Source organism: Strix aluco, chromosome 13 (genome assembly GCF_031877795.1).
Source record: "Strix aluco isolate bStrAlu1 chromosome 13, bStrAlu1.hap1, whole genome shotgun sequence".
Lineage (NCBI taxonomy): Eukaryota > Metazoa > Chordata > Aves > Strigiformes > Strigidae > Strix > Strix aluco.
In genome coordinates this window covers 3,569,713-3,596,487 of record NC_133943.1, presented here as the reverse complement: position 1 = coordinate 3,596,487, position 26,775 = coordinate 3,569,713, and the positions used below count along the sequence as shown (strand labels likewise).

The 26,775-nt window shown below is 39.9% G+C and overlaps 1 protein-coding gene across 1 annotated transcript; it reads right to left on the bottom strand.

Moving 5' to 3' along the window:
* Window positions 1-26,629, bottom strand: SEC24A (SEC24 homolog A, COPII coat complex component). Its single transcript, XM_074838968.1, has 23 exons — window positions 26,478-26,629; window positions 20,530-21,051; window positions 18,064-18,231; window positions 16,301-16,378; window positions 15,819-15,985; window positions 15,053-15,225; window positions 13,929-14,031; window positions 13,013-13,139; window positions 12,550-12,659; window positions 12,038-12,150; window positions 11,288-11,406; window positions 10,624-10,679; window positions 10,117-10,323; window positions 9,693-9,813; window positions 8,941-9,099; window positions 8,268-8,441; window positions 7,760-7,870; window positions 6,824-6,999; window positions 5,175-5,312; window positions 4,396-4,500; window positions 4,165-4,257; window positions 3,505-3,608; window positions 1-3,112 (listed from the first exon to the last, which is right to left on the bottom strand). The coding sequence occupies exons 1-23, from the start codon at window positions 26,548-26,550 to the stop codon at window positions 2,998-3,000; spliced, it is 3,312 nt and encodes a 1,103-aa protein (XP_074695069.1). The 5' UTR covers window positions 26,551-26,629; the 3' UTR covers window positions 1-2,997.
* Between the last annotated feature and the right edge of the window lie 146 nt (window positions 26,630-26,775).

Genomic DNA, 26,775 nt, shown 5'->3' with positions numbered 1-26,775 from the left:
TGAGTTCTTTCAATTAATTTTTATTGAGTAGCCAAATCTGATAAATTAGCACAGATAAAATAAGCATTTGCATGTGTTACAAATGACTTTTTACAGGAATAAAACAGTGAAAATTACAAACTGTAAAAAGGAGGACAAGTAAATCCTGTCTCAAATTCAGAAGGGGGAAGATTTATAACTTCATACTGAAGATCAAATGTTTGAGTTCAGAAAACAAAGATTTAATATTACAATATTATACACTACTTTACAAAATTAAATTTACTATAAGGATTACATCCATAATAGTAAACAGAACCTTAAAATCACATTTAATGGTCCCTTATTTAACAGCCATTCTGTATCTTTGATTAAATTCTGTTAAGAAATTAATTCTAAATAAAAGTGAATCATTCTAGTTATTGCAACACAGTCTATGTGGACTTAAGACTCAAATATATTAAATTAAAAAAGATAATGAAAGCAAAGGAAAATGGATGGTAACAATGTTGGCTGAACACTAATGTGTCAAATACAGAAGTAGTTTAAAAAAAAAAAAGTCTTCAACTAGAAAAATAGAGTACATTTGCAGTGGTAGAGTTGTCATGCTGAGATCTAAGCACCAGAGCCACTCTTGCCTATTTTTGCAGTTCATCTTCAGTGTCCTCATTTTTCAACTGTATGTAAAAATGACACGTCACAGGTAGTTTGTGTGTTCATCTGTCCTGTCCTGCCCTTACAGCAATACAAGGTGAACCAGCAGGCCTTTCCCTCTGCGAGGGAATAAACTAACGAAGTTCAACACAGAATTTCTTCCAAAGTGAAGAGAACTCCAAGAGGGTTCATCTGATTCTTGTTTATAATGTTTTGCTCTGTAAAACTTAGGGACTCTACTTCAGAGTTGTTAATTGCCACAAGGACTGACATCTTTAGCCATTAGTCTGGTGTACGTAAAGCAATGAAGCCATCTCCAACATTTATGTTTTTTTAAAAAAAATAAGGGATATAGTAGCAAAATACAGTCATAGTAAGAAACAGACTTTGGGTGGGCTGTTAGATGCAAGGATGATTTTCAACATCCGAGTGATAATACACCCAAAACACAAGTTGTAAGTCATAACCTATGCAAGTGCATAGCTTCCATTTATGATTTAAATGAAGAGCCCCTTTCCCCCAGAAAAACAAAAACAAAAAAATCAGACTGTCAAAACTTAAAAAACCTCTTCACTATGACTAGAAACTGTGCAATTCTCTGAAAAGCTGTTCAAGTAAATATACTCCTGTTTGCTATGGAGGCAGCAGACAGGGAAGCTTAAATTGGTTCTATAATAGTCTTTTCATGCTATTTTAGACATTGTTCTGAATTTTAGCTTCTTGTGCTCAAGTCACAAGAACAACTTCCCCAAAGAAACTCCTCCCCTGAAATAAGGCAACTCCTGACAATCACGTGCAGCTACAGCCTGAAATGGCAGCAAATGATTACCCTATGATGTCCTCTGACATTTGTATCACAAAATGTAAGTTAACTAGCCTAATCACAGTACGTGTTTGACCACTCGTGTTTCACCTGTTCAAGTTACTTGCCCCAGGAAGTAGGTTTTGCGGGACCTTTAAGTTTACCACTAGTGAACAAAAAAACAAACCAAGATTTTTCCATATGAAACACTTCCACGGGCACAGGGATACGGTAACTTAAATACTCTTTACGTTGGTAGCTATCAATGATAGCTTAATCTCCAAACCAGAACAATTATAATACACTTCTATAAAATGATTTAAATATCTTTGTATATAAATTTTCACTTCAAGTCCAATGTCAACTTCCATCTGTATATCTGACAGGGATCTGAGAGTATATTTAAAGCTTTTATTTGGTGCACACTGGCTTTGGACCTAGGCTCATTACACAGCTGCAGTAAGAAAAAAAAAAGTAATTTTTGAAAACTTCAAGCATGTCTCAAACCATAAACAAATCTTCAAACGTAACAGATTTTTGTCTTTGGAAAAAATCATTTCTTTTCCAATTTTAATGTCAGAATATTCAGTGTTGTCTCAAAACGTTAGGTTTGAAGTGCTGTCATACAAACCCGCTTCAGAAACACACTAGATTTTAGGGGCCTAACATTCAGTTAATGTAAACAAGAGCCAAAAGTCTACTAAATGGAAACCAAAAAAATCTGAGAGAACCTTCCTTGCCCTTCCCCTCCCACACCATTCACAAACTGAAATGAAAACTATTCCTTTCACTGAAGAAAAACAAAGCTTGCCATCTACCTAAGTCTACTTTTGCTGCTGATTCAGCCACTGGCTTTTTAATATGTCTCATACAGGGCCCGCTCCTCCCCACTATTTTTTAATTAGAATACTGACTTTTTAAAAGCTTTAACAAATTCAGCCATCTTGTCTGGCTTAAGCTTACCTTTAGTCCTATTAGCCATAATCCAATCCAAGCACTGGATTCTACATTTCATAAGTATTTGTTCGTTTCACAATGAACAGTTGTTTCATTGCTACTTTAAGCATTAAGTTGAACATTGAGATGCTCTGTCTGTAATCACTGGATGCACTTAGAAAGAATTTCCCTGCAAATCATGATCAGTATTGTGAGGTTTATATCTAGCAGCAAAAAAAAAAAAAAAAAAGGCAAAGAGTTACAGAAATATACATTTTGAACAACAAAGAACTCTTTATTTTACAAAATGTATTTCACCTTTTCAGTATTGCCTTTGTAAATGTACTTCATGCTGCAACTACTTACAGTAAAAACATGATTTGCAGCAAATTAAAGGTGCTCAACCAGTTCCAACAGTTTGATTTTTTTTTTTTTTTAAGGTACAATATTATGTAGTTGCACATTTGATTTTCAGATGTGGTCCTTTATTTGCTTTAGTTCGTTGAAATCACAGTGAGAACTTCTCATCAACTGCCTCAGGCCACAGATTTAATGAAGATATTACAAGCACAATCGTTCTTTACTGCAAAATCTTTCCTTAAAGAAGTGAGCCAAAGGCTAGTGTTTCATTTATTCACTTGCTGCTGTATATGAAGGAGGAATTCATAGTATGATAAGGCTGATTCTGTTCTGTCTTCAATCATATTTTGCAGAAAACTTGATTTCAATGGACTGTCATCCCTTAAAAATGAAAATATAAGTGTTTGAGTGAAATAAACAGTCACCAAGATCTACAGTGCAATGCATTAATAAAGTTACAGGTCAAGTGGCAAGATATCTCAAGAGCTTAAGGATGTAGGAAAAGAGGATCTCAGATAGCCCTTGTGATTAATCTTAGCAAGTGCACTTATCAGCATTTACTTCAACTAAAGATTGTTCTGACATTTAGTCTTTTTTAGTCTGTGGAAATTCTAATTGGAGACAACTCATAACAAGTCACATCTGTTGTCAAATCTGTTAGGCACAGCATGCGCTATTGTTAAAACTTCCATTAAGGAAGTTCAGTACATGATATCCAAATATGCATTGTTAAGAGGTCCCTAAAGAAACACAAAGACTTAAAAAATACTTACTTTACTATATATAGTATAGGAAAGAAGGGTCTCTGTTCTCTCAGCCAAGAAATGAAAGCTATTGTTCTGATGGACTCTGCAGTTTCAAGTTCTGGGAGATGCGTCTAAGAGGCAAAGGGTATCATTAATACGTACATGGTATTTTTCAGAAAAAACAATAAAAGAAACACTTAAAATAGCCCAACTCTATCCTAATCAGGTATGAAGGAAACCCAGGTAGATACGTTTTGTGATGTATACTTTTAGTCTAGTCTCCTTGGAAAGGGCTTGAAACAGTCAAGTGCAGCAAACTGGTATCAGCAATTGGCTATCAGAACGGTGATCAGAGCTGTGATCGATACCTGTTTTATCACAGAAACTGAAGGATTTCTCACTAACCCACTGTGCTTACTATTCACAGGTACTCTCGGTCTGCTCCCACAGTTCTGAGAAACTTAATCATTGCCAGCCTCTTCTTACTGTACTTTCATGGGAAGATCTATAAAGTTTTAGCCTGAAGAAACTCTCAGAGAGGTAAGAGAAATTATTTCTTTCCCTGAATCTGGATTTATAGTGAATAATAACTAGAGAGCTAGTATTTGAATAGTGGTATTTTAGTTCTTGTGAAAATAATATTCTGGCAGCACTGTACGACTGGCGTACAGCAAAGCAAGCACGTACCATGTTCTGCGGTACTGAGCCGTAATTTGGAACTCCAAGGACTTGGCTGATAAAGCTCTGCCCACAGTTCTTCCCAATCCACAGAAACATTACCTGAAAGACACCCAGTGATAACAACATTAATCCAATGCAAAACCACACCTCAGTCTCCTACACGTTTTGAGCTCTCATAAAGAACACGTCAAGTAAATTTGGATACATTTTAAAAATCCCCAGCAGCACACAACTTACAGAGCCAGCATCCATAAGGTAAGCACCGTCCCTACTCAACTTCTCCACTGACAGCTGGAGAATGGGTGGCTGAGGTATAGTTCTATCATTTATGTTAAGAGCCCCCTAAAGTAAAAAGCAAAAAGAAAACACAGTGGTTCACATCCCAATGCATTGAAACAGGCACAAAACCAGAAGGATAAGGACGAATAGGACGTATTACACTGAATAGTGAAGCTGGACCCTTTTTCTCAGTTTAGTTCAAGTCATACTTCAAATGCATAATTTACTAATAAATCTCTTAAAAGTTTTATTTAGAGGGGGTGTACTTCATCAACTTAATCTTAGCTAATTAGTTCTGGACTATCAGATCTGTTACGTACAGAAGATGTGATTTCTATTCAGGGTCTTATTTTCTCTCACTGTTCACAGAACCACTTTGACATTTTGAAATAAAGGAAGCTACAGAGGGACAAAAAGTTAAAGCATATGTTATACTGTCTTCACATACATGTGATTTATAGTGCAAGATAATGACATAAGGCAAAAAGTGAAATAAGTTAGGAAAAACCCTTCCCCATCCATCCATAGCCAGAGCACAGCTTCTCTCCAGAATTCATCATTCCAGTCCCACATAACAAATGCATAAATGCAACAAATGGGAAAAATATGAAAGAGTAAATTCTAGCTACACAGCTTTAACGTGGGAAACTTGTGTGAATTTTAACACAAATTTATTTTCACATCATACAAATCTTTGGGATCAGGAAAACAGACCATGCAGCAACGCAAATACTCACCTCATCTGTGAGATTATCAACTCTGTACAGACTGGGATGTGTCATCAGCATGAGGTAAACAAGGGGCTGGTTTTTCACTTGACACATGGTAAAAATGCGTTCATCTAAACGTGCATTCGTCCCAGTTTGAAATGCTTTCTGCAAACAATCAGGCATTTAATTTGGCCATTAAAACAAAGTGAGATAAGCTGTACTTAGCACACCATCTATTGTTTATTTCTAACTTAAACTTAAGTCTTAGAGATGAGCCATAAGTATTTTCTCATGGTATGGTATTTTACCACTGCTATTTTACTTCTCCATAGTTCTCTTCAGTGTTTCACATACAAATCATACAAGTCTCCTTATTCCCATTTCTGGGCTCTAGAATTAACCACGACCTTGCACCATCAATCCTTTCTGGTGAGCAGTACGGCTGAGATGAAAGCATCTTGAAATATGTCTCTCCTAACATACACCTCAAAAATGCTACTTGATGGAATTTAAAAAAATAAATATTGGAGCAGTTTACGATGGACTTCAATATACAGAATCTTAGGTAATTCTGGATTTACAGGAAAGATATCGTCCTGGCTTGTTGGGACAAAAAAACCCAGCTATACTGAAACAAGGGCTTGCTCCTCCCACCTAACTGGGTCAAACACAAAGTCTTCTACATGAAAAAGCTCAAATGTCAGCATGAACATGCTTGTAGCAACATGCTGATTAATTCTTTATCAAGAGGTATGAATCCGAAGATTCTCTGTAGAACAGAAAGCCAGCTTGTCCAACACTTAAAATAATTTTCAGTATCAGTTCAGAGAAATCCAGTCAAAAAATAATTACATTGAGCAAATATTGTGAAATGCTTTAAGCCTTTTGCAAGAACAGCCAGTTAACAACCTCTCTGCCAGCCAGCTAGCTCTCTTTTAATCCACACTGAACTGCTGTGTGGATCTACATTTCCAGGAACGCACAAAAATTGGATTCCTGAAAAAACACTCTACCAGTACCCTGCCACATTTTCTAGACTAGTCAGTGTCTTTAGTATTTTCCTATTCCTTTGCTTAAAACACTTACACTTTTGGTTTTATACACACTTCTAAACTCCCGCTTCTCAACTAGATCATTCTTCACAGTGATATTCTTTAAATATCTTCTCTGTCCCCTATTGCTCTCCTCTGCAGGCAAGAGCAGAAGGCTCATCCATTACCCTGATACGTTTGCTCCATAAAATTCTCCAAATTCCTCTATTTTTCACAACGTAACAGACTCCATGATAAAAACACATACATGTTCACCACCTGTAAAATTGTATGTTACCCACTCCGGCCTAAGAAACAATTAAACAGGCTTTGTTCTACACGGACCTTTCAAGTCATCAAATTCTGGGGTGCAGAGAAATGGAACTATTATCCTGAGAGGACTCTTATCTGTGCAAGAAGAACTGTTCTCAAATCTGTAAAATATCTCAGTACTCTAATTGGAAATTGCAGGAAGGCTCGTTTTATTAAACAATCTGAATCAAACAATTCTCAAAATCGAGTCCTACAAAAATACTGAGAGAGAAGATAGATGCTATTTTGTACATCACAAAAATGTCCTTTTATTTCAGGTTGACATGCCAAACAGACAATCATCCCCTTGCACAGCGTCCTTTTAACGCTTACCTGTTTTAAGAGTGCCAGCACATAAAGTGGAAAGAGGCGTAGAGAGTAGGGGGCCATGAGCCCAGGCTGTTGAATGCTCAGGACTGACGAACGGTAAGCAGATAAAGAATCTATCACCGCGTTGACCAAGGCATCCCGAGCATCACTCAAGGTAGCAGAAACTGATCGGTCCACAGCTAAAAATAAGAGTACAAAGCTCAAATAAGAGACTTTTTCTCCCTTGGTAGGAATACAGTCACATATGCTAACTTTTATCATTTTAACATATACTGCTGTGCATCTCCATAAGCTTCTACTACACTATAGAGGAAGTCAAGACAAGTGATGCTGAAAAAAAGCCAGGGGCCCATGATGATGCACCAGACTAAGTCCAGGTGACTACATACAGCTACACTTCTTAGTCTGGAGAAGAGGAGGCTGAGGGGAGACCTCATGGCCCTCTACAACTCCCTTGAAAGGAGGGTGCAGGGAGGGCGGATGAGTCTCTTGAACCAAGTAACAAACGATAGGACAAGAGGGAATGGCCTCAAGCTGCACCAGGGCAGGGTCAGACTGGCTCTTAGGAAGGATTTCTTTCCAGAAGGGATTGTTGGGTATTGGAATGGGCTGCCCAGGGCAGGGGGGGAGTCCCCATTCCTGGAGGCATTCAAGAGTCACAGTGACATAGCACTGAGGGATCCGGTGGAGTTGAGAATGGTCAATGTTAGGTTAAGGGTTGGACTAGGTGATCTTCAAGGTCTTTTCCAACCGAGATGATTCTGTGATACTTTACCTAAGCCAAGCATTAAAAAAAAACAACCCTCTTAGGTTTGCAACTGGGAAAGCACTCTTAGAAAAAGAGAATCTTTTCTTGTAATGTTACTTCCCAGAGGATTACTGCTCAGAGCTTTAGGGCTACCATCCATACCTATCCAAACAAGCTCTTATCATGCTTACCCATATTGGCTAACAGCCCGGTGATGGCTTGTACATCTGCCCCTAGGTAGACATCACTCAGTGTTGTTACAACAGGTAAGCACATAGTGTGGACACGAATTCGCCTTTCGCCTGTAAGAAAAGAACACTCTAGTCTCCAAACACAACTTTTGTTTTAAAAACAATACAAGAAATGCCACTGTTTACTCAATGGCAAAAAAAAATATTAAGATTTAATCTAATTTGTCATACAAGTGGTGATTCAGGCCATTTCCAGTAGCATTTACAATTAGTTCTCAGTTTCTGGGTTAAGTCTACCTATTTTCAGACCAGAACTAAGTTTCCCAAGAAACCGGAAGAAGCAATAACATCAACAACATGCAGTAACACATCACAGCTGTGATCTTGATAGAGAAAATAGTTTGTGTAAGTTACAGCAACTGAACTGCAACTGGTAAATGGACACGGAAAGACTCATCTGAATACTGCACTGTTATAACACACAGCAAACACGACCTGGGTATCTTACCTTTGCTGGATGTGTACAGGAGCGCTGACTGAAAAGAAACAACTTGCATATCAGTAAGACTCTCTTCTACTGACATCTGCACAGCATACCCCGCATCTGGGTTCACGTTGGGTAATGACAACAAGTCTGTAGATCGTACGAAGAAGTTCCCATGGAAAGTATGAATGGAGAGACCTACAAGATAAGCATTGTATTGAATCAGTTTTATTTTTATAGTCATGAAGTACAGACACACGTCTGCCATCACTGATAGATGGCTCTGTATCAGAATGTTGAGGTCCTTCTCAATGAAATAGAAGTATCTTCAGGAAAGGTAAATATCCCGAACAGACAGCTAGTCCATAGAATCCACAAAGCCTAGCAGAAGGCAGGAATCTGGAAGTCAAATCAATGCAGAATAGTAGTAAATCTCTAGACTATAAGAACGGTCCCTTGTTGAAATTTCCAGTTTTAACAACTGCAGAATGGAACTTGGATGCCACTACAGATACTTCAAATACAGTCTTTAATAAATGGTCTGATTCCTGGCACTGAATTTTACTTTTCTAATCTTTGTCTTTTAACCATTTACGCTTACGTAACAGCCAAAATACCAAACCAACATACCCAAATAACAGCAAACACCCTCTTCCCCTTTGCCCCCCACCCAAAATCCAAAAAACTGCGTTCAGACCTTTGGTGCATCTTATCCTCATGACAGCCTCAAACCCAATTTTTCTAGTTAAATATCGTTTCAGCTCCTTTTGCAATTTCTCCACCTGGACAGGGTTGTGTTTATGATGGTAAGACTGGTAGTAATAGACACTACCTGCAGAATACCTTGATATACAACCTGAAACAAAACCAACATACATTGGCAGAGTGCAGACAGTTGCCGCTGTGGTCTTTAAATATACCAGTTGAATGCAATATTCTCTTTAATTATTAAACTGTTCACACCTGCAGGTAGCTCTGTTACACAGTTACAGACCTGCATATAGAGACACAGATGGAACACAACTACATGTTCAAGTACGTATGTAGTTTCAGGTGTGAAATAATTTTCCATTGGCCTAAAATGACAGGTACTTTGTCACTTGAAAGTTGGTCAAATAGAGAAAATATAATTAAAATGCTAATGAAGCTTACTCTGAAGATGTTTACACTGACTGTTAAAAGGCATAGAAGAGTGAAAGTATTTCAGCCACTTATACCAGGATCACAAAAATCCTGTCTCACTAAGGGAGAATATGAGAACAGCTAGGTTAAATCAGGGAGGACTGAAAGATTACATTCTATTCACTGACACTGCTCATCAAGGATGAATTTGCATCTTGAAGTACTAGATTAATTCAAATCAGGTTCATATACTAAATGTTAATGTAGATTCTATGCATTTGCCAAAAGGACAAGAGTCACATGCCCCAAAACAGCTTAATGACTTACCTAGAGAAGCCAAGTCAGAATATTGTCCACTAAGAAGGAATAAATCCACTGCAACCTGTTGCCCTGAGCAGTCCAAGGCTAACTTCTTATAAAAATCAGTCGATGGTGTCAGATGTATGTCCTGTTAATACAAGGGAGTATTACAAAATGCAAAGGAAATTCAAACAGATTAACACACTTATTGCCTGTTTTCAGGCTAATAATTGATTCTTCATCACCGATTAGAGTGATATCTTTAAAAAAATCAGATCATTAATCTGTGTTTATAGTGCTTGGGAGTTTTTTTTGTTCTTTCTACCACCTTAACAAAGGAAGGTTAGGTCAACAAGAGAATCACAACATTAACGCAGAACAGGCAATTCCTGAACTACCTACATGTAGAGAACAGGGCAATCAGTTCTCTCAACCTTTTTGCTTTTCTAACCTTTGCAGTTGCTCTTTGGTTTGGCTCTTCTCGTGACTTCAGTGCTCCCATTCCCACAGATGGAAGCTGTGTCTGGAAGACAGAGATTCTACCTCCAGTGGGGGACATCAGTTTAAAGGCAGCCTGTAACGCAGGTCCCAGAGCACTCTGAGTTTCCAGGGACTTGGTAAACATCTGTGGCAAGGTCCTCAACAGATCTTGAATTAGCTACAATTGAGAAAACAAAAGCATTAAGACTAGGAGTCTTTGGAATGTTCTTCTTTATAGAGCTGATTGCTGAACACTTCTAATATAAAGGTAGTAAAGAAAAAGCCCTAGCAAAAGTCCAGTACTGTCTTGTTTCAGATTGGCAAAAGTTTAGTCACACAGATAAAATTAAAATACCTCTTTTTCCACCTCAAACTTAGCATGTAAACCGTAGGTGTTAAAGAGCATTAAGTAATCCAGAAATTATCAAGCATATCCCAAACTATGTGAATATCATTAGTTATTTAAGGTAGTTCTTACCTCTTTATTTTCATTTAAATTTACTAGTAAGTTTTCTGGCATTGGTATAAATACATCTGGAAGGAAAAAAAAAGTATTTAGGTTATTTTTTAAAAACACATCAAGCTTCCCCCAGTTGTATTTGCCAACCATCATAGCTACTGAAAAAAGAACATGGATCAGTGTGTACACTCATTTAAACATAATTATGTGGATTTCTTTTTTTCCTCATAAGCATACGTGTGGCTTGAATGCCACGTCAGAGTAGTAATCGACAGGGCTGAAGGATAATCAAGACCGTTAAGTAAAAACACATAATCAAGATTTGCTACTGTTCGTTCTGCCCTGCCCTTTAACATCCAGTGAAAGGTGACTTGAAACTAAAGGCAGAAGAACAAGCACTAAGCATCAGTCACTACAGAATCTATAGCAAGTTACCAAGCATCAGTATTTGGGATCCTAAGAGAAATCTAGATAATTGTACAAATTAAACTAGAAGTTAGAAAGGCTGTCTTCATGTTTTGTCATGAGCAGCTACAACATTGCTGACATTAGTGTCTCTAGTAATGGCTTTAGAAGTCCCTAATGATCTGATCTAGAAATTCCCACCAGAGGTACTTTTTAAAAAGGCTGTCAAAACCAGCAATCATTAGTAGATAGAATCACAGAATTTATTTCTGCATACCTTCAATATCTGAAACTATAAGCATCTGAGGCTGAGAGAGACCTTCCTGAAGACTGTAGAAATGGATTGTGCTGTCAAACGTTATGAAGCCTATTTTTGTTCTAGTGTTCCCAGGAAGCCTAAAAATGAGACATACGGTGTTCAGCAAGATGAAATTTCATTTCTGCAGGCTTCTTTTTTTTTTTAAAAAACATCCATTGCACCTGTCCAAGGTTGTTACCAAGTAGTTAGCTTAACAACTACATTGCAATAGCTTGACTAAGTCATTTTGGAGGAAAAAAAAAAAAAGGAAAAGTAGCTCATAGTAGAATCACCTAGCAAATACTCAAGACATTTAAGAGGTAATAAGAAATGGAAGAAAGAAACAAGCTGCATTTATATAAGTTCAAACAGCATGTATTTTATGAAAAGTTTATTAGATGTATGCATTCCTTCCAGCAAATACTTCTCTAAATTTCAGCTTTTAAAAAATACAGTTCAAAAGACATCATAAACATGATGTTTATTCCTTTTTGGGATTGGTGAGGCAGATAGGAAAGAGCCAGACAAGCCTCAAAATTACGTCTTATACTGGTGCAGCTGTCATGGGAAAAAGGCTACAGCTTCATGATACATTTTAATAAAACATTGGCCATTGCTAGCCAACGCTTGAAAATTTCTCTTCTAGACAGGAAGTACTGGCACATTGATGTCTATCACAGGTTTCACAAGAGGAATGAAAACAGAAGATTCTAAGAAAAAGGTACTTACAAGTCAAGATTGTCTAACAAGGTCTGGCAGACTGTATTCAAGTATCCTGTCTCGATTGCATTATGAGAGACATCAAACACAAAGAGGTACACAGGTGGTTGAGGTGGACGTAGCTGAGCAAAGAAAAGATTACCTTTAATTTTCAAAATGACATTTATTAGATTGGATTTATTCATTCCACTGCACGTTTAAACTCTATTAAAACAGCACACAGATGATACCTAAAACTTCTGAATGCATCTGTCTCTTAATGGGTAATTCCAGAATTATAGTTTTCTTCCAGAAGACCTACAAACACCTACATATTCTAAATATAAAAGAACTTTAACATCAGAAATGTTTAGAAGAGAAAAACTGTCTGAAGTTCTTCCCCCAGGAGTTCTCAGATACACTCCTTGAGGCAGCAACTGTTCTACTGAGCTGGAAAGCATCCTCTATAACAAGGCTTCTTCTGACTTCCCTCTGGAAATAAAACAAAGGGAGATAATAACTAGAAGTAAATAAAGCCTTACCATGTATTCAGATGGAGCCATAAACTCAATAGTAGCATTCTGGACTTCAGGTCTTTTATGAGGTTCTCCATAAACTCTTGTCACAGGATTATACATGAATTCTTCAGGAACTATGCAGATAAGTTTATATATTATTACTTCACACTAGTATTAGCTGTGCTGCATTTTCAAAACAAATCAATCAACTTTTTTGTGCCTTCTGGGCAACTCTTCTTGGAGAACTACACTAGGTAGGGCAGCTACTTTGTCACCTTCTAGGGTACCTTGGGAAACCACATCACTTACTGTGCTTTGTTAGTGACACCACTGTCTGCCCATGGGAAACATCCCTCATGTCTCGCAGCCCCAGTGTGACTGACAACCCCTAGAACTGATACGGCCAACAATATCACAGTCTCAAAAGCCAAGGTGGGAAAGGTTAACCATAACAGTTTAAAGCAATATAAGCACATTTAAAACCTACCATCATTCACTCTATAGCACAAATTGCATTTCCATCTCCTTTGGTCTAGAAAGCTGACAAAAGGGTTAATGTATGTCCGGCAGGAACGGCATCTCACAATAGTACTTGAAGTCACCACTGGCAATTGCTGGAAAAGAAAAGCTTCCTGTTTTAAAGCATCACCACACTACAGCTATTCATCTACAACAGCATTATCTACACTGTGCTTCCTGGTTAGCTAGTCAAAGCATACTTGTTGAAGGAAGAAGAATTTCTGCATCCTCACAACACCCCTACAATTCCTTAATAAAACAACTGGTCAGAACTGAGCTTTAACCTATTGGACTGCGTAAGTTCCCTTTTCAAGCCTCTGAAGTCTTGAATTTTACACTGATGGTTTAAGACCAATACAGATCACAAATCAGAAATGCATATCTTTGAAAAATTACTTAAATTGTGAAAAATAACAATGCCTAAAAGAAGTACTGCTAAAAAATCACAAAGTCTCCTGGCTACCTGAAGACATCCAAACCTCTTTAACTTTGTTAATTCTTAAGAATTAGTACTAGGTTTGGTATAGGGAATCAATAACTACAACTGATATGTGACAAGATAAAGCTGTCTAAGCAATACTGGAATTTAGCCTTCTGTCACAGCCGAGTGCTGTGCTGCCTCTAAGCTGATGGTTTTTTGAGGTTTGGGAGGGTTTTTTTATTAAGAAGTGAGGCTTGAAAGTTTAAAAATGGTAGGGAGAAAACATTCAGAAAAATTACAATGATTTGTGTGGAACAGGGAAATGCCAGTTACCAGAATAATTTTTCTGGGCCAAGATTAGCCAACATACTTGCCCTTCTCTTGTAACTCATTGTCCAGCTCTGGACTTTAATGCAGGCATAGTTGACATTTCAGCATTTAAAGTTTTGAATATTTGTCATACCGATAAGTCTTTGAAAGGATGAAGCAGGAGCCCCAAAGGAAGTTTGGCTTTATTCAATAAGGCCTGAGTTTGAGGAATGTTAGTCAGGGTACAGCGGAACAACCTACATGGAGGACAAAGGGTTATTTTCAGAGGCTTTCAGATAAAATGATGATTCAGTAGTACACAGCATCCTTTATATTTTTCTAGAGATGGTGATGGTTCTGTTTCCAGATAAAGGATCTTCTCCAACTCTGCCAAATCACTGTTTTAGTCTGAGCTTGACCCACAGTACATACTGAGTTCTTATGTTATTTTATACACGTGTTCTTTACACAGAACCGAGTGTCATTGTAGTCACTCAAGTCAAAGGTAAGCCTAACAATTTTAAAAGTTTCACCAAATCTTTATATACTAAGTGTTATTTTGGAATACCATTTTGAGGTGGCCTTATATACAAATCTAAACCAGTGAAGTTTAAAAAGTTGTCTTAAAACTACACAAAAAAACCCTATAAACAACCCCACAGTCATTTCAGGGACTTCAGAACTCAGTGGTTTCCAGAAAGCACAGATGTTCACAATATTTCTGCAAATCCAGTCCAGCTCGTTTGAATGACCAACTTCACAAAGATGCTGCTATTTCCTTTTTCTATCATAAAAGACTTGCAAAGCAGTACCACCTGGTTATACACAGTCTGGTTGGTCTCCTCAGAGATATGACTTGAATAACCAACTGCCAGCCTCTTGTTTGACATTCCATTTACTCCATTGTTTTAAATGGTTACTTCAGTACAGAGGTCACTCATGTTTCTGCATTCACAATCTTTTTGGTGTACCTCACTCAAGTGAGTTAACTCCTATTTTATATCTTTTCTCAGTTATACTCATGGCCAGTTATATTGTAAAGTTTTTGTATTGTACCTATCTATAGCTGCCTTGCCTTTCCTCATACTTTCTACACAGGTAATTTTCCTCACTTCAATGTTTAAACCACTTACTGCCTTCACCATAACACAGTAAACTCCATTTTCAATGTTTTCTACTCACAAAATTAAGGAGATATTTTGCGAAGAGTTACGTTTACAAGTCAGTATTTATACTTCCATTTAATTTTGATGAATTATAGCAAATGGATAATCTTACTCAGGGTTACAATTGAGCTTCTGGATGTCTTCATGCAAGTTTGGGACAGGAGCCTTCAAGAGGGTCGTGGGAAGAATATTTCTTTCTTGAAGAAGATTAACAGGTCTTAATCCTTCTTGCTGTAGACTCAGGCCACCCATAGCTGCAGTTAAGTGATTAGTGCCCAGGGCAGGCTAGAGTCAAATAAAATGTCAAAAATTTACACCAATTATTTGGATGAAACCCACAGTTCACTTAAAAAGCAAACATATTTCCCTTTCATTTTTGTTTGTGTATTAACTGCCATTGTATTACAATGATATATTTAGAAATACTACTTGCTACATAAACTTGGACTTAGACATATAGCATAACAGAGGTAAAAACCAGCATACATTTGCTACAAAGCTCTTGAAATACAGAGGCTCAGCTGGCAAAAGCATTGGTCAGTTAGCCTTGAAATTTCAGGAAAAAAACCCAAGTACTTCAGCTAACAATAGCAACCCAAGGGAAGCCAAAAGCAGCTGAAAGCTTTAAGAGGAATATTCTGAACAGATTCAAGGATAGAACACTTCAGAAAGAGCTGGCACACAGCTTTTCCAGACTGGTAGCAAGGTGTCAGCAAAAACCTTAGTTTCAGACTACATCTACCATATTGAACAAATGGCACATCAAACAGTGAACCAAAGAATCAGCACCCATAGATGCACAACACACACCAATCATCACTTTTCTTTACCCACACACACCACGGGCAGTACTGAGACAAAAAACAGACCATCTTTACCTGGTGGAAATGTTTTGATCCATCTGGATATTGCAAAGCAGACGCTTGCATTCCTGGTGCTCCAGGTGGAGAAGTGTTTTGGTAGCCTGGAGGTAAGGTAGGGTAAGAATACCCAACGCTTCTATTCATCTTAAGATTTGGGGGTGCAGGAGAAGGATGTGGAGTCGCTAACGGCAGAGAAGACAAATACTTACAATTAACTGCTGAAGAACAGCAGCCTGCTCAATGCATTAATGCAGCAGGCAGGCTTTTTGTTGTTTTTTAGTTTTTAAGTGTAAACAACTGACAAATGCAGACAATTTTGCTTTACCATACTTACAGGCAGACATGCCTATTGTCAATGCTTCTAATTTCATATTTAGTTTCAAGACAGACATCAAACCAAGTACATATGTTTGTACACAAATGCCTAAACTTCTGTCATTCCCAGACTCTTAAATAAAGTTAGGTAATAGCAAACATTTTTAATTCCAAAGCCTTACCCATGAGGCCACCACCTTCTATTGCATCATAGCTGTTTTGGACCACAGACCCATCACTGGCAGCAGATGTAGCATCACCTATTAAGAAAGACAGTCCCAGTAAAAATTTTCACAAGTTACTAAGAAGCTGTAATGAGGTAACTGCAAAGAAATCCTACTTGCTGGATGAATATTAAGGTTAGCATAGTTCAGATCTACTTTGTTTCTGTCCCAGGACCAAACTGAATTAAATGTACACCTTGGCCTCTTTCTCACACACACTTCCTTCCCCTGCTGACATGACCTCAACAAAGGACATTCATAAAACCCCACAATCTTTTCTCAAGGAAAACCAAAGTCCCTACGCTCCTGGTTGAATGATCTTTTAAGATTACTTTAGATTAGGTATTGGCCGTAACTTCCAAGCTGATATGCAGTGAAGTGTCAGGGGACACTTCCTCCTCATCTGAAGAAGCATCTGTAGGCTAGCTGCAGTTTTCAAAGTGCCTTGGAATTTAGGTACTGAGTTCCCTGAAGAACTTTTTCCACTGACAATTCAGAGAAACACCAAATTCCCCTCACTTACACACTTAGTCCAGTACTGCTCACCAAATGCCAACAGTTCTGATACGGTCACATACCAGTCAAGATATAAATTCCAGCTGAGATAAGAAAAACCTTGAAATTAAGAGTGTGCTCCCAAAGGGCAGCTTGTTGAAAGCTAACTATGTCTAAATATACAGAACCAATTATCTATTGCTAAGGAGAAGTAGGTACTCAAGTTACTTTTATTATCATTAAATTCTTCAAAGATGGCCCAGTGAAAGGAACCTGCATTATATGCTGAATCTTGCTAGTATGCAGCAGTCAACCTTCACAGACTAAACATTTCTATCCCTCCAAGGCCCTGGAAATGTTTCTCTTCATTACGAAGAAAAGACTTTCTAAGCAAAAGCAGTTTCTAATGCATTTCATATGTTCAAAACTAAGCTAAATCTGAATATGCTGTTCTTGTACTCACACAGCTACTACATGCAAGAAACTGTCAATCTGAACATGCAAGGAACCAACAGCTCTCACAGAACAAACTATGTATGTAAAAATAAAACTGCCAACTACCACACGGCCCCATCTAGCATGAGCACTAAATGCAATACAACTGCAAGTCTGTTTGATACAGAGCCCTGATGAGTTCTTAAACAATGGCATATTTGTGCAGGGCCCACAGGAGACAGAGAAAGTCAGATATCTGTCTTCAACAGCTGACACTTAACAGCCTCTAGTAACAACCTCCAGAAAATGAACAAATCCAAGATACGTGTTTCAGTGATTTTACACAGAAGGGAAGAATAAGGTACAGTTATGTAAACAGGCAAGGAATTGCAGGGTCCACATTTTAGCTTTCCCTGTAGGATAAAACAATACAGGAGGTTATACACAGATTGTCCTCCACAGCAGTCAGGGATGCAGAGAAATTGGAATTCCAGTATCATTTCAGAACACTAGAAGTAAAAAAAGAGATGGCAACTGTGGGAGACATGGACATGTCAAATAGCACTTGGAAATCTATTTTGAAGTGTTAATATTTTTATTAACAGCTGTCAACAAGAAATATTTTACTTCCTTCCAGATCCTTACCTGCTCCTTTCAGATAAAATTATTTTGCATTAGTATCAATTTTACTATTTTGAGTGTCTAAAGAACAGTGTACTTGACTTTAAAGGTTGCATATTAGAGCAAGTTGTAATGTTCAAATTCAATAAAAAGAGCAAATTATTTCTTACCTTCTCGATTTGCAGCCGAATTTAGCAGAGACTGTGTATTAGGTGGTCCTGCTATCAGTGTTGATGGCCTAATTAGAGGTGGACCACCAACTGGTGGAGGTCCTAAAGGTGGCCTTGAAGGGGGGTGGAGTGGAGTTAAAGGCTGAGTCACGGGTGGAGGTGCAGATCCTGTAAAGAGATTAATTTTTAGGAGGAGTTTAACCCAGCTGAAAAAGTCACAAAAGTTTTGTTACAAAAACACACAGCTTAAACTCTAAATATTCCTCTTATTCAAATGATAAACAGCGTGAGTTTGACAACTTCAGATTGTTTGTCATGCTCTTCTCATACTGGGTTCCTGTAGCTATTATCCATGATCTCTTTCAGCTTTTAGTGGCTATTATTGGTAAGAATTTCAAGAAGTACAGAAAGCATTCCAACTTCAGTTACTAAGTCTGGACTTTATAAAGTTACAGTACTGCCCCACATTAGACAGAGAATAATGAACTAGTAAGAGTCTAAACAAATTCTTTCTGACAGGATGCTCATCTTCCACTTCAATAATCTGATGCAAAACAGCAATGTACAGATTTTATAGCTACTAAAATTGCTTGGGAAAAAGACTTCACTTGGGAAAGCATCAGCAATGTGCCGTTTGAATACACTTGCTGTGAGAGTGTGAGGGCTTCTCCTCTGAAATGTTTAACCCTCCATGTTAGAAGTCACAGGAAAGTTTTTAATTGCTTCTATTTTAAAATTCTAGGACTTTCTCAAGCCAGCACATTTAGAAACCCAACTGCTTTTCTTCCCTTCAAATAATGCCAAACCTAAGAGCATTTCCACCCCTTTGTTCCCTATTATTCCAGAGGCCAGTAAAACTGCCCTTTAACTCTAGGAAGACACCGATGTATTTTAATATAAAAGTTAGCCTTTCAAAAGATAAGACCAAATTGTCTGGTATCACCAGGTCTTAACACCGTACAGAAGCCTGTAAGCCATACACAAAAGTATACTGATGAATTCCTCACTGCACAGAATATGCAGCTTCATGAGCCTGCACAGTATGGTCACATTTAAGGCAGGAGGGAAAGGGAAAAAAAAAAAAAAAAAAAGAAGGAAAAAAAAAAATCACATCCAGTGAAGTTATCTGTTTGTTCACTTAGTGTTTGATACTGCAAAGCTAATTAATAATTGCTATATGCTGGCAACACTATCACAGAATTTGGAAGAGATTCTGTGTCTAATGGCTGTCCAAAGTTGGCTGTGCAGGCAGGGAGCTGGCAGAGCTTTGTTCTAAGAAGGAGTTTTAAAATGAATTTAGCTCATCTGGTGACCACAGTGATGGTTGTTCTACAGAAAAACCTACCTGGGAAATTGCTCAGGAGGATTCACCTTTGAATGAATAGAAGAATTCTCTTATTCCAGACACTCGCTCTCATTTCATATGCCACTTTCCAAAATTCTCAGCATTTTCCTCACTAACTCCAAAGCACTAATTGTTTATTCCAATAAACTGCCAGAAATCATTTAATAAATTCTGTGAGCTTAAGACAGTTTGAACACCATAACAAAATTAGTCAGGCATGTAACAAAAAAACTAGCATGAAGAAAAATCTCTAATGAGGCTAAAAGCACTTCGCAAGAAAAAAATATTTGCTTTAACATTTAAAATATTTCTGTAACTCCTATTTGCACACTCAGTTGGAAAATCCTCTATAACAACAAACAGGAGTTTGGCAAAGAGAAACTCGGGTGTTAACTTTGTTTCCATAATAATCACAAGTTGCATAGTAGAGCTATTTAGTCTTAGAAAATCTTTTCACCACTGCATATACCAGCACACAAGAGGCAGGAAGGGAAGTCTTATGCTTTCAGGGTACTTTTTAAAGACTGACAATTATTATTAGATAGTGAAAATTCCAAGCCTGGAGGAAAGAAGCTTTCCATTCAACTGGCCTCTGTTTTAATGGTACAGAAAGCTTTTCAGTTTTCTTCCCAGGCTGTGCTCAAGTTGTTTGCATCAACCTGACTGAGGGTGTTCAGAGAACTACCTGAATCAAGTGATTAACAGAAAGGTAACGAGTTTTAAACGGCAAAAGACCACTCATTAAACAGGACTGCTGTTTCAAACCACGGAGTCCTAAAGTCCCCACTTGACCAAAGCGTGCCAATGCTCCAACAGCCACCCCAAGGAATGGTGGAGGTCACAGAAACAGCATTACCCACACACAGCTTCCCAAAACGAGACACCATTCAGGAGTTACCTGCTTCAGCCAACTGAAATGCCTGCCCTGTGCACAGAACTTCCATTTCTAATCCAAAAAAACCACCCCAGTATTTGCAACATGCATTTGCTCAAAATATCTGCTTTGACAACCTCGTTCCACAAGCAAAATGCCGCTGCAGAGAGTCAATTCTATCTTTCTTTTTTTAAAAAAGGATACTTAAGAAATAGACACTGGTGAAATATCAGTAAGTCAGGGTTACCTGGCTTCATATAGCTGTTCTGAAGTGGAGGACCTCCCGGAGAAGCAGCATATTGATAATTTCCTGGAGGATTTGTATTTCCTGATAATGACGACGGTGGCTGAGCTGACCCTGTCCCCGTCACATGAGCCAAATGGCTTGTTTGAGACCCAACTGGCTGACTCCCTGGAGTCTGGCTGTACTGCCAGTTTGAAAGCACTGGTGGGCTAGCTCCAGGAGGAAAGCTACCAGCAGATGAGACAGCAGCTGAGTTTTGCAATGCAGGCAGCAGCACTTGTGGAACAGGACCCGTCTGTTGTACTGGTGACCCGGAGAAAGGTACCACTGGTGGTCTATTGAGAGTCTGCCCAGGTCCTTGGTAATTGTTTAATTGAGAAACATTCTGAGAGCCGCTATAGTTGTACTGTCCAGAGGACTGATGGGGAGGAACCTTCGCCGGCGTCTGATGCGAGTACGATCCTGGAACTGAAGGGCTATATCCCTGACCATCTGATGGATGCATCAGCTGATTTGGAACAGGACCTAGAAGAAAAAAAAAAACAACAAACCCTTTAGAAAGTCAGTGTTGTGTATCACTTCTTAAAATAAGAGATGTTCCTGGGAATCTCTTTCCTTAGGATTTTATTAGTCTCCAAGCCATAAAAGTAAATTTGGGGTTTTTTTAAACAATCAGGTGTAAGTGACAGAAGTACTACAAATTTGGTAGTATTTTGCCATCAACTACTGTAAACCAAACTGTTTTGTTTTACAGTAACCTCGCAACCACTAAACATTCCAGTGCCCGAGCGCCATCCATCCTCCTGGACTGGAATTCACACACCACACTATTTCTATCTTCAGAAGCACCCAAAAGCAAGCCGACCAAAGAGGAGCGCTCTCCCACACAGCTGGCAGTAGTACAGGCGAGCAGACTGAAAGTGGAAGCATCCATTACGTAATAACAGTTTCACTTGACGATCCACACCAACTTAAACTTCAGTTTACAGCAAAGACACGAACAGCCAGTTTCAGCTTAGGTCACCGTGCTATTTCCCAAGTGACAGAGTTAATCTATCAAAGTTTCTGCAGTTAATTTTAGTAAGAGAACTATTCATACGCGTATCACTCATGTGAGCAGCCAAGTGGTCACAAACATGAAATGAAGGGTAATTTTACATAAAATAATTTACCAATCAAGAAAATAAAACCTGATAGGTTAATGGTGCTTTGTATGTATTTGTTGGCCAGTATAGCTAAACTAAGTTTTACTCATTTGAAGAAAAGAAAAGTTGAAAAAAGGTTAATAACGCTCCAAACAGTAAACAGTGCTGGCAAGAGCATCATCAGATTTCTGCTTTACACAGGAACACAGAGAGACAGAATACTGTGAGATTTACAGTATGGTAAGAAAGCTACTACTACAGGTTGTTCACACCATTCCAACAAAATGGACATTCTGAAGGGAGACACTAAATTTTCCAGCGAAATCCTTCTGAGCAGAACACACTAGATAATACATGCCACAGCCAGTCACGACTCCTTAAAAATTACTAAAAATCTCTCCAGTGTTGTATCATTTCTTTCAGCGACTCACATTGTGGCTCCCATCACCCCCTAAACACACAGTTTGAATAGTGGAGACATTCCACATACACAGTCAAACATCTGAAAGCAGAAAAGATCCTCTTCATGGTTTAGAGTTACGATTCTTTTCTTTTCAACCCCATACTACTTTCCAGATTTCCAAAATTGGTTAAGATTCGGACAATTTTTTGAACCTAGATAAACAAAAGCACTTAATTTTCCAGACTAGAAACTCCTGAGGGATTCAACACTTAAATTTTAAAAAACATGCCAGAGAGATTAGCTTGGATAGTGGATATGTATTTAACATATAAGTACTGGAAACAGCTGTCACCAGAATGAAGTCACAGAATTTCATTTAACATTAAACCAAAAATGGCTGCTTTCCTATTGAAACATTCTAGTTACATTTCAAAAGGTGAGGAAGTTCACATTTCCAAGTTAAAATAACTTTGAACTCTGGCCTTTCTGACAATAAATCAAGCTAAATGCAGAATACATTGAAATAGTTAGGACAAATACTGCACCAGTCATTCAGCTCCTCACTCCCTAGAAAGCCTCAGGCTACAGTTCAGACAGCTGTTACTTCACTGAATATCGTACAATTCCGCACTAACTACATAGCCGAGGCAGTACTACAGTGCCAGTGATCTCATCCTCACTGCCTCTGTTATTTGTGCATAAAAATTATATACCATATTATTCTCCACCCATTAATCTCAATATACTACTTATCGTTCAGTTAGGAAATCCAGTTATACCCGACTGTCCTTACAATGCTGCTCATAAATCTCAGTAATTAATAATTGTCTTAAAATCAATGGTGTCTAAACAAAAAGCTTGCAAAGATGAAAATGCTAACAATTATGACTCACCTTCAAAAATTACCCTGCAGGGTATCAGAGGGGTTTTCAACAATTGATTTACAAAACCCATTGTAAATTAAACTTGCTAACTTTAAGGATGATGAAGAATTCTTATGCGATGCCAGGCCTCCTGACTGGAGGTGCATCAGCTGGTACACTGATATAACAATGTTACTATAAGCCGTATGGAAAATACAGAACAAATACTAATTAATTTCATAATTTGATTATTCACCTTAGAGCATGACTCTGTAGCCCAGGCAGGAATCAGAGTACTTGGATTGCTCTCTGACGCACTATCTGCCCTGCTTGAGGGATAAATTTGAGGATAAAACAATGGCAGTGAGGTGAAGCCCCAAACTGACCAACCTGGTATTTTCTATGGCACTTTGCTTTAAAAATCAAATGTACCACAGCATGATGTTCCAAATTTTAATTTTTATTTTTAAAGTCACAAGCATAACGAAAAGTCTCAATAGCTGATGTGCAGTTCATATTTTTAAGACAAGCCTGCATAAAGCTGCCAACAAAACTAAAGCAACAACATTGAGGGGCACAAACCCTTTCCAAAGGGCTTCACAGTCCACAAAGACTTCTCAGACCTTGCTATTCTGCTGCTGCCAGGTACTCAACCTGACCTGACCTCTTTACTGAGCCCTGTCAGAGAGCATGTGGGCTCCCCAGCTTTCCCCAAATGCTGCTGCTGGTTTTCTGTGCTGTTCTGTGAAGCCAAGAGCCAACAAGGAATTCGACATAGACTGAAGAGCTTGATCACCTGCACAGCAGCAAAACGACCGACACTCAGAGACCACAGAGATGAGTTAGTAATAGAAGAAAGGCCACCAACTTAACAGTAAAGACACCTCTACGGGAACACAAGGCCACTGAACATTTTTAAGAGATCAGGAATGGCACTAGAATATATATAAAGGTCACCTGATGGTTTTATAAAGTGAGGGGTCAAAATATTAGCGCTGGAAGCTAGGATTCAAGTCGTATTTTCTGCCATGCAGAATTTCAGCATCACCTACTCCAAGCCAGTGATTTAGCACATGACCTTCACCAGCCGCCACCTCTCCAACCTCCAGGAAGATGCAAGAAACACACAGAAAAGCTGCATCCCAACCAAACTGCCACAGGATTGGTCACCACCAGTACCCACCTCAGCTGATTTTGACCCACCGGTTTCCAAACCCAACAGCTTCTAAAGCACCTCATGACCTCAAAGTGCCACGCTAAGATGTCATGAGGGGCACAAGACAGTCCTAGAAGAACTGTTTCTGGTTTGCACTATTATCTGGAAAGCAAATTAGTAACCTGCAGTTAAATGAATACAGAATACTGGCCCTATTAGAAGAAAAACACAAATGAAGTAGAGGAAGGTTGCTGCTAAGCAACCTGATGCTCTGTGCTAAACAATTTCCCAGTCAGCACACGGTGCTGCTGTGACAATTTACTGCCTTCATGGACACGCGAGCTCGGGGAGTTACCTGCAAACAGCAACAAGTTGAAAGGAAGAGCTGACAGCTATATAACAATTTAATTGTTCTGTTGGCAGCTCGCCTTCCTCACAGACCACTACAAGTAGCACAATAGTACTCTCAATACCCTCTAGACTGTTTTAAAAGGCTTTGTTTTTACTGTAAAGGTCACGGCTCGCAAGCACCTTCTCAACGTATATTTTAAACAATGCTAAGAACAGTTCATGCGTGAATAATCCAATTTATTCAAAAGGCCAGCAACCCAAATTTTATCTCTAACATACCATAACAACTGTTAAATTTTATTACCTTCTATTTGCGTAACTAAATTTCAGTTCTTTATTTTTTTATACACCTGACAGCCGGGTAGCCTGAAATTCTTCTTCCTCCTCCAACTGCCTGTCCAGAACGTGCTTAATCTGACTACAGGAAAATCAGCAAACATAAAGCAATGCCAGTCTGTAAATCATCCCACTCGATTACTCCATTAGTTAACGTTTTCTTTGTACATTCTCTGCTTAGCCTATAAGCTCTCCAGAATAGAGGCTCTCTCTTCAGACCGTATTCAGCCGCTTCCCACTTTCTTGACTCTATAAGCAACCATACAGTTGTTTGTAAAATGTCATTTTGCAGATGACTTTGAGGAAAAGCAATAAGCACGCTGTGAAGGAGGAGGGGGAAGACAAGCTGAACCATTTAATTACTCATGCATAAAGCAGAAAAAAATCAAAAGATCTCATTATAACTGAATTGCTTATGATGCAGCACAACTATTGAAACACAGAAGCGTATAATTAAGGAACCAAGTGCAGAGGATGCTGTCTGTATATGTGAAATCAGGAAATACTTCTAACAGCACAGATTTCCACACATGCAAAGAAAACAGATACAGAGACAAGGCTTGCCTTGTATTTCTTTCTTCCTAGCTTAAAAGGCTGTTAAGTTATTCAGTTTCACCTTCAATATCTCGTTTAAAAAAAAAAAGAAAAAGATGTATTTTGAGGGGAGAAAGTCATTAAGACTTTCCCAGATCGTAGCACACGGAACAAGATAATATCGGTTTCACATGAATGACAAGATTAAAAAAAAAATAAATAATCCCGTTGCACTGCAGCCTGCGCTCAGCGAGGTGTCCCCCGCCCGCGATAACCACGGTGCCACATGTACAGCTCCGCTCCCAAGGGTCAGAGGCTCCGACCGCCGCCTCAGCGGTGTCACCCGTGGGGACTCGGGCTGTGGGAGCGGCCAGGCGGCTCAGGCCCTACCTTTTTCCCGAGGTAGCACGAAGACAGGTTTTCTGAAAGGCACTTCTGTCAATTTTTAAGCCGAGACACACACAGAAATATACGCGGGGATACTTTTGTCATGAAAAAACACTGAAATTGATTATTTCTTTTGCCTGATCAACAGCTCTGCGTCGTTCTCGGTAACCCTTTCGGCAGGACACGCTCCCACCGGCCGCCCACCGCGACCCCGGGCCAACGGCCCCCAGGACCTGGCACGTCCCGGCCGGGGAGCCAGCGGCCCCCGTGCCCCCGCACAGACCGGGTGACGCTCCCACGGGGGGTGGCAGAAAGGTGTCTGGCACCGCTACCCACTTTTTTTTTTCCTCCCTAATTCAGCTGCGCTTCCCCTCGGGACGCCGGGATGCGGGGACGGCGCCGCTGGAACCGGACACAGACCTATCCCCGGGGCCGCCGCGGACCCCCCCGCCCGCTCCTGCTCATCCAGCCGAGCAGCTAACGCACCGGGAGCCCCCGCGGCCGCCGGCTGCTCCCCCGCTCCCGTCACCCCAACACCCCCTCCCCGCCGCTCGGCCCGCGGGCACCGGCCCCCCTCCCCCGCGCCCCGGGCCGAGGCCTGCCCCTCTACCCCCGCAGCACCGGGGAGAACAGGCCCAGGGCGGCCGGAGGAAGGGCCGCGGAGCGAGAGCGTCGTGTCGTTCGTGGGTGTGTGTGTCCCCCCCCTCAGGCCCTCTCCCCGCGGCCAGGCCCTGCGGCCCTCCGCCGCCCCCGGGGCGGCCCAGCACCGCGCTCACCGTTGCTGTAGGGCTGCTGGCCAGCGCCGTTGTGGCTGGGGTAGCCGGCGGGGGGCCTGGCGGGCTGGGCCATGGCGACAGGCTCGGCTGGGCTCGGCTCTGCTCAGCGGTGCCGCCCGTCTGGCGGCAGCAGCGCCCGGCCCAGCTCGGCGGGGGGCGGGGGGGGTTGGGAGTGAGGAGGGAGGGACGTCCCCGCACCGGAAGTACCGGGCGGCGCGCGCAGGCGCGCTGCGTACACGTGGCACTTCCGGGAGCGGCGCTCTGCGGCAGTGGGCGGGGCCTGGGCCTTAAGGGGGCA